The sequence below is a fragment of the Zootermopsis nevadensis genome, unplaced genomic scaffold (genome assembly GCF_977971745.1).
Source record: "Zootermopsis nevadensis isolate Lab colony 2312 unplaced genomic scaffold, Znev_1.0 Znev_ptg000030l, whole genome shotgun sequence".
Classification (NCBI taxonomy): domain Eukaryota; kingdom Metazoa; phylum Arthropoda; class Insecta; order Blattodea; family Termopsidae; genus Zootermopsis; species Zootermopsis nevadensis.
This window is the reverse complement of record NW_028259162.1, coordinates 9,934,493-9,947,552: the sequence shown is the minus strand read 5'-3', so window position 1 is coordinate 9,947,552 and position 13,060 is coordinate 9,934,493. Positions and strand designations below refer to the sequence as shown.

Below are 13,060 nucleotides of genomic sequence, written 5' to 3'. Positions count from 1 at the left end.
TCAACTTCGGTTCTTAATAATGTAATAGGCTAAGCGATACACTATAAGACTAATTTTCTAAGACTATTTTTAAAGATTCTATGCCTACTTAAGATTCTTTGTGACTGAACAAACGTCAAGTGAAGTTTTAACACTGTCATACATCTGTACGTAACTGTCTCATTATAATACACTAAAGTAAAAGTAAAGCTGTCCCACTATACGCCATGTAGGCGCTTGGGGGGAGTGGAGGTATAGCTCCACTCTTCCTTGACCTCGGCACTAGATGGGGGTGAGCGGTCAGCATCACGCCCCGGCAGGCTTTACCCCCGGGAAAGGACCCCGGTACCAATTGGATAGGAGGCTGGGTGGGCCCCAGAGCCATTACATTATAATACATCATATAAAAACATATGTTTTATTAAAAATGAGGTGTTTATATGAGTGTGGAAATGTTTCCAGGTAGTGTGTGGATACATCTGATCGACTGGCGATAGCAAGTTGTACAACATTACGTGAAAATGGCGTGTAACATAGATATAAGGATCTAAGAAACGCACACCGAAATTCAATCGAGAGATTTAAATAAAACTACGAATTGCAAAATCGATGAAATTGGAAGGTGACATTATGACAGATATTACAGAAAGGAGCGTGGAAAGAGAGATGACCCAGGATCGTCCCCAATGGCGGTAACTGTTATTTTCGGTGTTGAATATTCAGGTTCCACTGTTAAAATGTTGGTTTCTTAATCATTGCCAATAATAGAAAATTGCAGAACTTGGCTGGTGATTGTCGACTCGTAGAATCGAAATGGTTAAACTGCGGTCTAATTATGCATGACACCACAAACTGATAGGCCAATAGCGGCATAAGCGTATAATTCACTTCAGTTATTAATTTTAATGCTAGTTCCATTATAGTATATTTAAAAGCTTACTTTTATTTTATTTTTTTTCTCTAGCGACTACTTCAAAATTTTATACTCCGAATCTAGACTGTACATCAAGAACAGATTTTCGACATTATAAAGAACAGGGTATAACGGGGTGGGTCAATTCTGTCTCTCGCTTTAATTTCAATCCGGATGTTACAACTACGAACTGATGCTTTGGTGTTATCTATTATTCAAAATCTAAAATTGTTTTGCCGGACCATATTGATTTTCTAACATTGCCTGAAGCTTTGACCTTCTCTAAGGCTGCCTTACTGACGTTCCCCTGTGCCACATGCGATGCTCTCTCTGTTTATACAAACCTTAATACGGAAACCCTGTAAATTGTTCAGCAGTCTCCAAGTAACGAAACTAACTTGGCGGCGTCACAGCACAAGAGGCTCCGTCCGAGAGCAGTAAAGATGAAATTTGTTGCAAAGAAAGTGGAACTGGAACAGGTTTTCTCCAAGTCCATCAACTTTCCTCAGTCAATATCATTCCATCGCTTCAGATATTAATTTCCCTTCAATTTTCTATAATTTACTTAATAATTAACACGCTATCGGTAGAACTGGCTCTTCTTATACCATTGTCTCAATAAGACACTTTGAAGTGTGATCACGCCACAAAAATAGGGAAATTCAATCGATTTAGGAATAGATTTTCGAAAAAAATACACAACTTTGGAACACCAATTCTTTGTATAACGTAAAATAACAACACGGAAGCTGGACAAAACACAAAAAGTGAGGTGACTAGGATTAAAATCCCGCGATGACATAACAACAATTAGGTGAAATTGGCTGTCTTCTGAGTTGTACCGCCGTGTAGTCTGGTTGAAGTTTACCAACGTATCATTATCGTCCTGATAATGGAGGCATTTTAAATAAGCATAAGCAAAACACATTTATACACTTATTTAAAGAGTACTCCGTACCATATTCTTGGATGTACCAAATCTTTCTTCCATGTACATTAATTCTCAAGAAGTATTATTCGAACACGGGAAATTACTATCCTTCCTATAGTTAATCTGGTTACCATGGTTACTACGGATACTTTGGTTCACGCTCAAAGGTCAAATTTTGGCCAAGGCTTCAGAACTCGTATGACTTGTTTATTTTTGTAGACAAACAAAGATTTTCAGGACACACATTACAACTAGGGATACAGACATTATGTTCTCAGACGCTTTGTAGAGACATAAGTGCTTATGACGTACTACAGCAAAATTCCTTTAATAACAGGGCACGCCTTTGACTAACGCAAGTCCACCGGAGTAGAAGGAGTCACGCGCCAAAAGCCACCTTACTCACGCAAGGCAGGGCTCTTGCGTACTATGTGCAGATGAATCGAGTTGTTACCAACAACAAACGAAGCAGCACACTAAGCAACCAATTTAGCAAATGGCTGCGAGCCACAAAGAAATAAAGAGGAAGTCGGAAACTTACTGCAGAGAAGTGTACTTCCACTGCAGCTAGCAGTAAGAATAAGCCAACCAGCTACATGCGACCTTGCCTCAAGGCTCTACGGCTACAGCATGTCGTCAGTAATGGCACAGAAATGCTCTAGTTTTCTCTCCCAGAAACTTGTCTTCTGTGCGCGTTTTAGTCCTTGGTAGGAAGCGGTTGCATTACAGCAAGAGAACGCTTCGGGCAAAGTGTATGAGGGCGAACAGAGAGATGAGGACTTTCATTAAAATGAAGTCCTAAAGATGGTAGCCGAAGACCACCGTCACCACACGGTATGAAAATTCATAATTACACGTACAGAAGAACACATCGAAACAAAATTACATCTTATCAATATAAATAAGCAGCTGTACTGTTTGCAAGAAAACCCCTAACGACAGAAATAAATGGTGCTGCTCTAAGGTACACAGAGCAAACGGAATAAACTCGTATCTTAACATAAACAATTGAACGCAGTTTGTCCGTTCGAGTGTTTTAACGTTGTTCCATGGACAAGTACGGTCGCCAGCACTGAAGGAGTGAAAGTGTTTTACGTACACATTCCGTGCGTTCTGGAGCCTGAAGAAACAAGGATCATTGTGAAACGTGTAGTATTCACAACAGCCGCGAGAGAATTTGATATCAACAGGAAGGTAAAGTAATTGGATAGTGAAGTTTAACGATGCGCTATATGAGTGGTGAACAAATTTATACAGAACAAGACTGCAAAATTAAGTTATGGCAAATGATAGCGGCTAGCAACTTCTAAAATAGAGAGTGTACATGAATAATATTACAACTTTACTCGAGAATAAAACTTTTTCGAAATATACTTGAATCTATTAAGAAAATGTACGGTGACGCTGAATTTTGTATAAAGTGAGAAGGTGAAATGTCAGATTCTGTTGAACAAAACAGTATAAGTCATTATTTGTTGCTGGTTCGGTTAGAGATGATTATTTAAAAATTCTTAATATTAATTATTTAAATCTTGAATTTACTGAATATCTTGTACATTTTTTAATATTTTCAATGCATTTGGCTAAACTACTACTTCCTTATTTTTTTGTAAATGTTTAAAAGCTTAATTTTTTAAAATTTTGAGAAGTTTAGAAATTCTTTAGCATTTTTAAAGTTGTGAAAATGTTTAAAAGCAGACAATTTTTAATTTTTTTAAAGAATTTAAAATTCTGAAATTTCTTTATTTTTGTACAATTTTAACTTTTAACATTTCGGAATTTTTTACAATGTGTGAAAATCATTATTTTTTTAAAAAAATTAAATGTTTATAATTCTTACAATTTTTAAATTTACAAAATTAATTTTTCAAAAATGTCCTCCAAACTTTGATTATTTTTTTAAATTTATTCAGAAAAGCGAAATTTCAAAATAATTTTAACATTTATAAAGGCTTGAAAATTTCAAAATTTCTTATTTAAGTATCTCATCTAATGGTATTTATTATCTTTACAATATCGGTAATGCCCTCTGGATTTCACGTAGACTTGCCCGAGACTTAAAAGACTGTTGACTTATTGTTGAGCGGTTGCAATAAAAATGCGTAATAACACAGAAGTACTGATTATCGTTTTTCAAAACACAATTTAATCATAGTTGCTACTCACGTCTGTCAATGAACCGAAAGTGACCGAAGAACCCCGATGCGTTACTGGATCTCCGATCGGTGTGGAACTCGAGAACGAGTCCGGGGCCCGAGCTGTAGAGCACGTGGGGTATGTCTGTGAACCCTCCGCACAAAAGGCCTGACCAAGGAGTGTATTCGTTTACTTCGGCCCGGTCCAGATGAAGGAAGAGTTTCAAGAAATCACCGCGCTCACAGCTGAAACAAAAAGAGAACATCTTTGCTACTATACTCGCTACCGCACAGCTGTTCTATTCATGAGGTCCTTGTACTCGAATGGGGTACGTAAAGCCTCATCACAGAAAACGTGAGGTATAATGAATTGCCTCTGTATGCCTGCATTGAAAGAGCCACGTTAAATCTCATTGATACCACGTAAAACGTAGATGAAGAAATGTACAGAAAACCTGTTCAAAAATGCACGACACGAATGGTTGCTAGTAAGTTACAGGCACTTCTGCATTTCAGCTGCCATGTGCCCTCATGGCCAATCGGCTTCAGTCACTCTCTACACGCTTGTTTGGGTTGTGGCGTTCTTCGTTTAACATGTGGCTATTCTATTCATGGTATATTCTGTGAATATCGAAGCAAAATGCTACAAATCAGCTATTAACACCAGAAGATATATGTCGCTTCTACACAGGTTAGCCAATGTTCTGGTAAGTTACTTCAGTCTTGAAATAGGCGCCGGAATTTCAGTCCACGACGTTGTAAAAAAGCAAGGACGTACTGCTAAAGCGTGCGATTTAGGAATTGTAAACGTGAAAAGAATCAGTGTGCGTCTGCATGTGCGATGTAGTGATTCAGTTAAGGCTACGAACCGAATACCAGGGTACTGACACTTCTGGGTAAAAAATGGACCCGAAACTACGGCCTGCGTACTAGTCACCGGAAATCAAGGAATTAGAAAGGCAATGAGAGAAAGTCGGTCAACTTATGAATACTCTTGCACCATGACCCAATATCCTTCACATATATATTAAATTTTGTCCGTCTAATCACAATAATTCTTATTAAATATTAAAATATTACAATAATTAACATTTACAATATTTAAAATATTAAATGTTAATTATTGTAATATTTTAATATTTAATAAACATTATTGTGATTAGACGGACAAAATTTAATATATACTTATTATATCACAATATGACGCAACTTTACTATCTTATCCTTCACATATCTAATATCCATTCCGCTTTAAAAACAAAATTTCATAATTATTTGGTTTATAGCAATCATTTATGCCAGCAAAACTTGTAGAATTCTGCAAACAATATTTAAAATGTTACAATGATTCAGTTCGCACTTAGCGTACTCGTCTTCCTAACAATAATTAAACCTAATTCTGGGAGATTGCCATATAAAACCGATTTGCAGGTTCGAAGCTACTGTCAGAGAAAAGAGAAACACATACTCATTTGGGTGGGGGGGGGGGGGGGGCAATAAGCATCTTAATAGTCTGTTTTCTCTTCTAATAATTCTCTTCACTTTCCTTTCGTGCAGATTATTATTACAATAGGGACTGTGATGACGCATTTCTAGCAGTATTTATTACAAATGGTGTGTAGGAATTATTTGAATTCGGGCTGTTTCTTATGATTTACGTTTAGTATTTTGAGACAGTACTGACCCCAACAATTAAAGATACAATAAAATCATTAATCAATTACATACAAGACACAACCGTTATATTATTTCAGATTATATATCAGAAATCATTTATCATTAAAATTAAAGAACACAGATTAAATAACTTCTTGTCAAACACAATCAAAACTTCAAAGCAGATCATAAACAGGCTTATTGATTCTATAGCCAAATAATGCACAAGTTCTGGTTACAGCTTGTTGAACAATCGAACCAGAATATACGCCTTTACAAATTAATGAGACTGAAAGTAACGAATGTCACGTATTCTAGGACTGGAATAGCCCCAGGTTATTAAAATATTCCGCCACAATGGAACAGTAAAAAGGATTCATTATTCGACTGCATTAGAATCCGGAAAAGTATAGCAAATTCTGAAACGTTCCAAGGGTCAAATGCTGTGCAATTCGTAACTCACTGGCAACTTAAGACCGCAGTACATCCTACATAATCCGCCTGTTCTCATACAACTGAGAATTTATGTGACGGGGGTGAAAATGTCACCACCCATATCTCGAAGATAGGAAGATGAAAAATCTACAGAATTCCTACTGCATTTCATCACGCTTAAATATGTTCCAGATTGTTATTCTATAAAGCAGCCTTTAAGCACAATATGCAGAATTCTACCAAGCCTGCAACATGAAAGTTATTAAGACACCCAGGCTTTTATTATATACATATATTACTTATGTCACATTAAGTTTCTGAGACGTTTATAACTTCCCCGCAAACAAAAATTGAACATCATTTTACAGTACATCAACTGCCTCAGAAATACTTTCCAAACTAAAATTATACGTTAATAAGTCTCATCTACGAAAACAGAAAGTAACATTAGAATATTTCTCTCCTCTGGGTTGTTGGGCACTGTCTGGTAGACGTTTACCGACGTTTCAGAAGTCCTTGCTGCCCTGATGACGGAAGAAGAAAGGACCCCTCTGAAACGTCGGTAAATTTCTACCAGACAACACGGCGTAACAACCCAGAAGACAGCCATCTTCAGACTCATCACCGTGAAAACCCCAAATCCTACTTAGAAAGTAACATTACTTGCAACAAGGTGTAGGCGTATTTATTTCAATGTCTGATAGTAGTATTGGACTGAACAAGTACTTTAAACGCCCGTTACCATCGTACTACTACGTTCATTATTCGATCTCATCCTCGACTCTGGAAGGACAGCTCAATTCTTTGGCCGACGAGTTAGCTCGATTTACTTTGTATGCGAGGATTTTTCAAGTCAGATACTTTTCTGCGGAACTGACAGGAAAGAAGTAATCACCAGCTTGACGTTGATCCTCAAGCGAATGCTGTTACGATTAAGGAAAGGTGTATTAGGCATGAATCACACCGAAGCAACTAGCAAAGAGCAACAGGCGAAACGCGATAGACGTTGCTGACATAAATAACATGCATAAAAGTGCGAAGCGTTTAAACCGGATAGACGACAACATCGTTTTTAAATTATCGATCACCGACAGGCGATACATGTCGAAAGCAACTTTAGTTCTATATCGCCTGTCGCTATGGAAGGATTTTTTTCTTCTAACCGACTCACTGCATCATCCAATAAACCATCTTGTGTGGATGCATCACAGTAGACAGTAATAGGGCTACTGAACAAGAATGAACTACTAGGCTGGTGTAAAATATGAAATATTTGTTAAACAATTATAATTTCATTAATTGCCATTTTTAAAAAAAGCAATCTCCTTTCATGTAAGTGTAATACAGGAGATATATCGCGCACCGCCTATCGATTGTTGCCTATTGCAAGATCATTAGACGATATTCCTGCCTCGTGAAACGCCACTACTTAAAATTAGTTTTAATCATCCGTGCCCCCAAAACGACAAAATCCGTTTTCACAGAACTGGCGAATTAACTTTATTTCCAGAGAAAATATCACTGGCTTGAGGTTTTATGAAATGGAGAAGCAAGAGTGTGCCAGACTCTGACTTCAAGCATTCCAGTGGCTGGAAGGGTGAGTTCTTTATTGGATTCATTTCGTAGAGTCGCAACTTTGTTATAGGCGGAATATTTCACACAAAATCGTGAATACAGATTAAATGAAAAAATACGATGGGCATTTAAGCATTCTACTTGCTGTTTCTCTTATGTTGTACGTTCAGCTCCAAGTTCTGTTGACTCTTGTCACGAAACTAAAAATCTTACACCCATTGTCACTCATTCTTGACATGCAGTAAATTATGGAAGCTTCCCAGGGTTCTAATCGACATTATTCAAAATGGCTAATTAGTTTTTGTAATTTCGTGAACAATTCTGATCTAGACTATAATTTCACAGACAGTAGATCATTTTGACATCACCTTAACGCACAAATCACCCTCGTTAGGCTCGAATCGAGGCATTTATATTTCTTTTTACAAAACTGAACTTTAATTTAATTTGTAAACAACACAACAGGAACGTAATTTTTGTGGATGGACGATAGCTTAGATTCTAGAACTGAACTAATGATTTGGTAGACTATTCAGTTATTCTGATGCATATATTTAACGTCTGAGAACCATTTAAAAAGAAGATAAATACCATCTCATTATAAATTTCACATATACTAGCAACGTAGCATAAAAGCTGGGGTTCAGTGTGCCCCTGAAGAGGCTATAAATGAACTTCACTAGAGAACCTGAATTATAAATAATGGCTTATATAAAACATGTAATGTGATGTTTATGTGCCATACGCACGTCGTTAAGTAAGACCTATGTGTATTTATTTTAGGCTTTCTGAAGAAGAATAAAATATTTAATTTTCTTCTTTACTGGTTAATGTTGTTGTCAGATACATTTACTTCAAAGAATAAAGATAAAACGTACGACCTCAAATCTTTCGTCTAGATAGATGCGATCTGAAAACTGCTGAAAGTGACGGTGTAACACCGCTGCTTTGAATTCGGGAGATCCCGTTTTCACATCTCAGGACCGAGACAGGTTATCCTCACAGAGGTTGTTGATGGTTACTCTCATTTCCTCTAGTAAATCGGTAGATAATATCCTAATAGGGCCATGACGGTCCCTTCGATGATTATTCAAGCCCTATAATTCGGCTACGTGTACAACGAGCTATATACAGCGCCGTAACATAAATAATAAATAAATACAAATGTCCCGAAAATATGTATACGCATTGTAATACGGATTATTAATCTTATCAGTCAGCTGCTCGCCGCTGTCAACTGTGTTGACGGAGGTCATTTTGAACACCTACACTTGAATCACTAATTCAACAAGCGCCAATGCAGACACATTTAATGGTTTAGTTTATTATAATATCTTTATTTTCTTTACTGAATGTGTGTAAACGTTTTTAGGATAGCCTGTAGTTTGTTAATCGCTTACTTTTCGCATATTGAAAGTTAATTTTTTTAAATCGTGTTCAAACATATTTAACGTGCACATGAAAGTACTATGATTAGTTTCACTAGTACGTCCTAAAGTAAAATATTTATTACGCGTAAGTAATCGAAATCGGTCAAACTCCTAACTTTAACTTGTTGATGTCAGATGCCACGAGTAAATGACACACTTCATCCATGCCACTCATAACTACCAGTTCTCCCGTCTTCGTCGCTAAATTTCTTCCTTCTTATATAATAAACTAATTTTATCCAGCAAAACAAATTTCATAAATCTTTATTACGTAACTTTATAACCTGATATATTCAAATTTCTTGATAAATTTGACAGTTTGGACTTCAGATTGCCACTGTGAACGACAGCACATCCTATCGGTTCACACCTAGACACAGACTCCGAGGCAGTGTTTCTGTTACTTGGCATATCTCTGAATTTCAAAATTGCCCTTGGATTCCTTTAATTGCAGCTTTCACGTAAGTGACTTTCCCCTTTGCGCGTCTCAAATACTGCATCTCGGAACTAACCACACAACACTTTCCTGAGTGGAAGGTTGTGTAATGTCTATCCCTCACTCTCATTAGTTATGGCCTCTTGAGACTTCTCTGTGTGTTCTTCAGTTCCATGGTAAGAGTACACGGTAATACCATTCTACATGGTGAGTGGCTCATACCAATGTCTCAGTGCTAGGCATGAAACACGACATGAGTATCGTCTTTCAATGGAGAGACGTGAGACGTCGAGATATAATCTACATGGAGCAGCATCCTATGTAGCATCACTTAGTTTATGACCTCAGCTGTCATGAATCACGACCACCTGCCTTCCATAAAGACGCCTAATTGTACTACAACACTACTACATACTATATGAGTATGGTATGGGTACTAATTATTCCCTTACACTTTTCTACGTTCTTCTATTTCAGCGTGTTTACAAAAGAAAATCCTTTTTACGCACAAATTTTTACGAGGAAAAGTTCTAATGAATCTTGTTATGAAGCTGTTGCCAAAGAACATAATTCCAATACCATATTATTATCGTATAAGGAAGAAACAGCATGGTGACAAACCTCCTTGTATTTCAAAACGTAAAACAGAGACCTCGTGCCATGAAGAAAGCGCTTATCTATCATTAAAACCAATAAATGATGTAGCTTTAGGCCTCTGCGTTCTGTAAGAAAGTCGCCTGTATTCTATTGTTTTAATATTTGAAAAATTACCGTCGAAGCAGAAATGTACTAACCGTACCTAAATCCATTATCAGGCAATTTTCAAGGACTTCAGAAGGCCAGTCATTGAATTATGGCAACTGGAAATGGACAATGATCGAACGGAGCGCGTGGTCTGCCTCCCACAATGAAGTGAGCACGAAGGGATACCGCTTCATAAACATCGCTGTCCGGACGTAATCACCTTCAGACACAAAATCGCGTCGTATGATCGGAAAGATATTCCTTTTTCAAATTATTTTCTGCGCTCAAGTTCTGTAAAAGTCATGGGATTGGTATAAAGTATATCCAGTGTCAAATCCCTCCTTCCTGCGCCAATGGAACTGTGAAGAAAATCTCGGGATTAAACTGCGTGTCGAGATATATTAAAAACTTGGATATATTTGCTTGCAACACTTGGCTTTGTCAGCCATTACCTTGCTTCCACCCTCCTTTCTGTCCTTGTTGGGAATCAAATCGCTAGTATTATGGGCTTTAAGACATTTCTAGAATTTGTATATTCATGGTGAAAACTGTCGTTGTAATCAGTTTGACTTTACAGCGAGAAATCTTGAGAACTAACATTCCGACTGTCAATAGCCTTTACGCTTTGAGAGTAGTCGCCCTACCTCCTGTCAACCAATCAGAACAGTGCGACGTAACAACTCTCGGTTGCAACCCCATGCATGCTTCAAGGCCACGGAAGGACTCCCCTTTCCGCGCGGCACTATGTTAAAGCACAGCGTTGCTACGCTGCGAGTTTCGAGCTCTCTTCACTGTTCGAACTGCAGCGTTGAACCATTTTGCTGGGACCACGAAGCGTATCATTTCGTTATGGCTAATCTTAAGGCCGTGCTAACTGCTACTCGATATTCTGGCCGAAGGCGTGCAGAATGGAGTAATTCAGCCCGTGGCCATTACAAAATTTACACACGTGTGGCCATACTGCCGCTCACTAACATGAAACAATCCGGTCTTGTGGAGCTCCATCACACTGCATATACTACAGTGAGTTCAGGTGGCCATTTCCAGGCCCCTTAAAGGGGCACTTCTTCCTCCTTCTCTTAATGATGTACCAATCCTACCCCGCCTGGTCAATGTTCCCTAGCCTAGTCCTTCTTCTAACACTATATAAACTATCCACCTCCAAACATCCTTACTTCAGCCCCGAAGAAGGAGGCAGTATATTCCTCCGAAACGATGAAATCTTTTTAGAAGTCCACACGACGCTACAACCACAAGACTAACATAAACAAGCGTGTATCATAACAGCCAATCATATATAGCCATTTTAAATAAATTATTTAATTTTAAAAAATACGTTTTATTAGAATCACAATATTACTGTTTCTGATACAGAGGTATGGGGAAATTGAGAAATTGTGATCTAATGGGTAAAGCAAATTCACGAGAACTACAGTTATTATAAAATGTGTGTTCAAGTTTCGAAACGGTACTCTAAATCAAAGCCACACGACTTTTAGTCATTCGGTTGATATACAACATAACAGATCTTAATTACCTGGCATGATGTTATTAATTAAATTTGGGGAAACACCCACTTCTTTAATGACGAACAGGTTTATCACACAAATGATACAAACAAATACCGAGTTCACTGATCGACGAGTGTCAAGGAGCGACTGGCGATTGTTTTCAATATTCGGAGTTGCGTGTTTCTAGGAAGCAAAGTAATTTCGTTTTAATTTTATTAGGGACTGGATCATGGTGTCCCAGATTCCGTCTCTGAATGACTACAAATCCCCGGAGACTTTCCCAATTTGATCACAGCAGTTCTCATTTACATCTTTAACGAAGCTGCGATCCAACTCTGAACTCTCGAAAACCATAATCAATATTTGCGATTAGTTTAATTTCGAAATCCCAGAATATTCTGCGACATCTCACAGTTATAAAATTATAAATGGCACGAGGACTATCACCCTGATCACACAGGTAGCAAACACCTCGAAACATCGGCTGACTACAAGACTACAGGGCGTAACAACCCAGAAGGCAGCCATCTTCAATGTCCAACATGGTGACCCCAAGAAGGACTTCGCTTCGTGGAGTCAGATTTAACACGATCATGAAAATCAAGTGTGCTACCTTGCAATATAAGTTTAAAAAAAGTAAAGGCTATTTAACTCGCCCAGATGTGCTCTTAAATATGAGTTTTGCTACATAATTTGAAGAAAAAATGAAGAGAAAAGTAAAAGGTCTTTCTTGTGAATGAAGTACAGAATACATAACGAGTCCTGTCTAGTGACATATAAACTACAAAAACCTGTATAAGTTATTATATTCCCCAAATTGATATTTAACACTGGAAACCATGTTTTACTGTATGTAAATTAATTATTGGATATTTCTCAACATTCGACGAGGCTCATGCCAAGAAGCCCAAGTTATAACACTGAACTTCAGTCACGAAAACCTAAGGATAAGAACTTATTGGTCATGTGACGAATTTTGAATATATTTTCGAAATGACCACTGATGAAAATTTTCATTCTAAGTGTCACACAATCGCTTCTAGAACCGATATACTATGTATTTTTTACATTCAAACAAGTCTGCCGTAATAATTACAGAACACCATGAAAGATTTTGCACCTACAGCCATGTTCTGCCATCATCTTTAGCACTTGAAGCACCCGAAACGCACAATCCGAAAGCTTAACTTCAAAAACACCAGAAAACAACTAAAGAATAATGTATGAAGTTCCACAGTTATTCATATGACAGCTTTGTTAAAGTTCATAAACATACAATTCACAGTCTTGACATTGACATGTAAAATGTCATGGA

At 37.6% G+C, this 13,060-nt stretch overlaps 1 protein-coding gene across 7 annotated transcripts in view; it reads right to left on the bottom strand.

Moving 5' to 3' along the window:
• Sol1 (CUB domain-containing protein Sol1) overlaps positions 1–13,060 on the bottom strand; it is a 659,765-nt gene that overhangs the window by 164,444 nt on the left and 482,261 nt on the right. For all 7 annotated transcript variants that reach the window (XM_087358459.1, XM_087358461.1, XM_087358462.1 and 4 more), the window contains one exon: positions 3,990–4,204. In XM_087358459.1, coding sequence (XP_087214585.1) covers positions 3,990–4,204 — 215 coding nt within the window. The remainder of the gene's footprint in view (positions 1–3,989; positions 4,205–13,060) is intronic.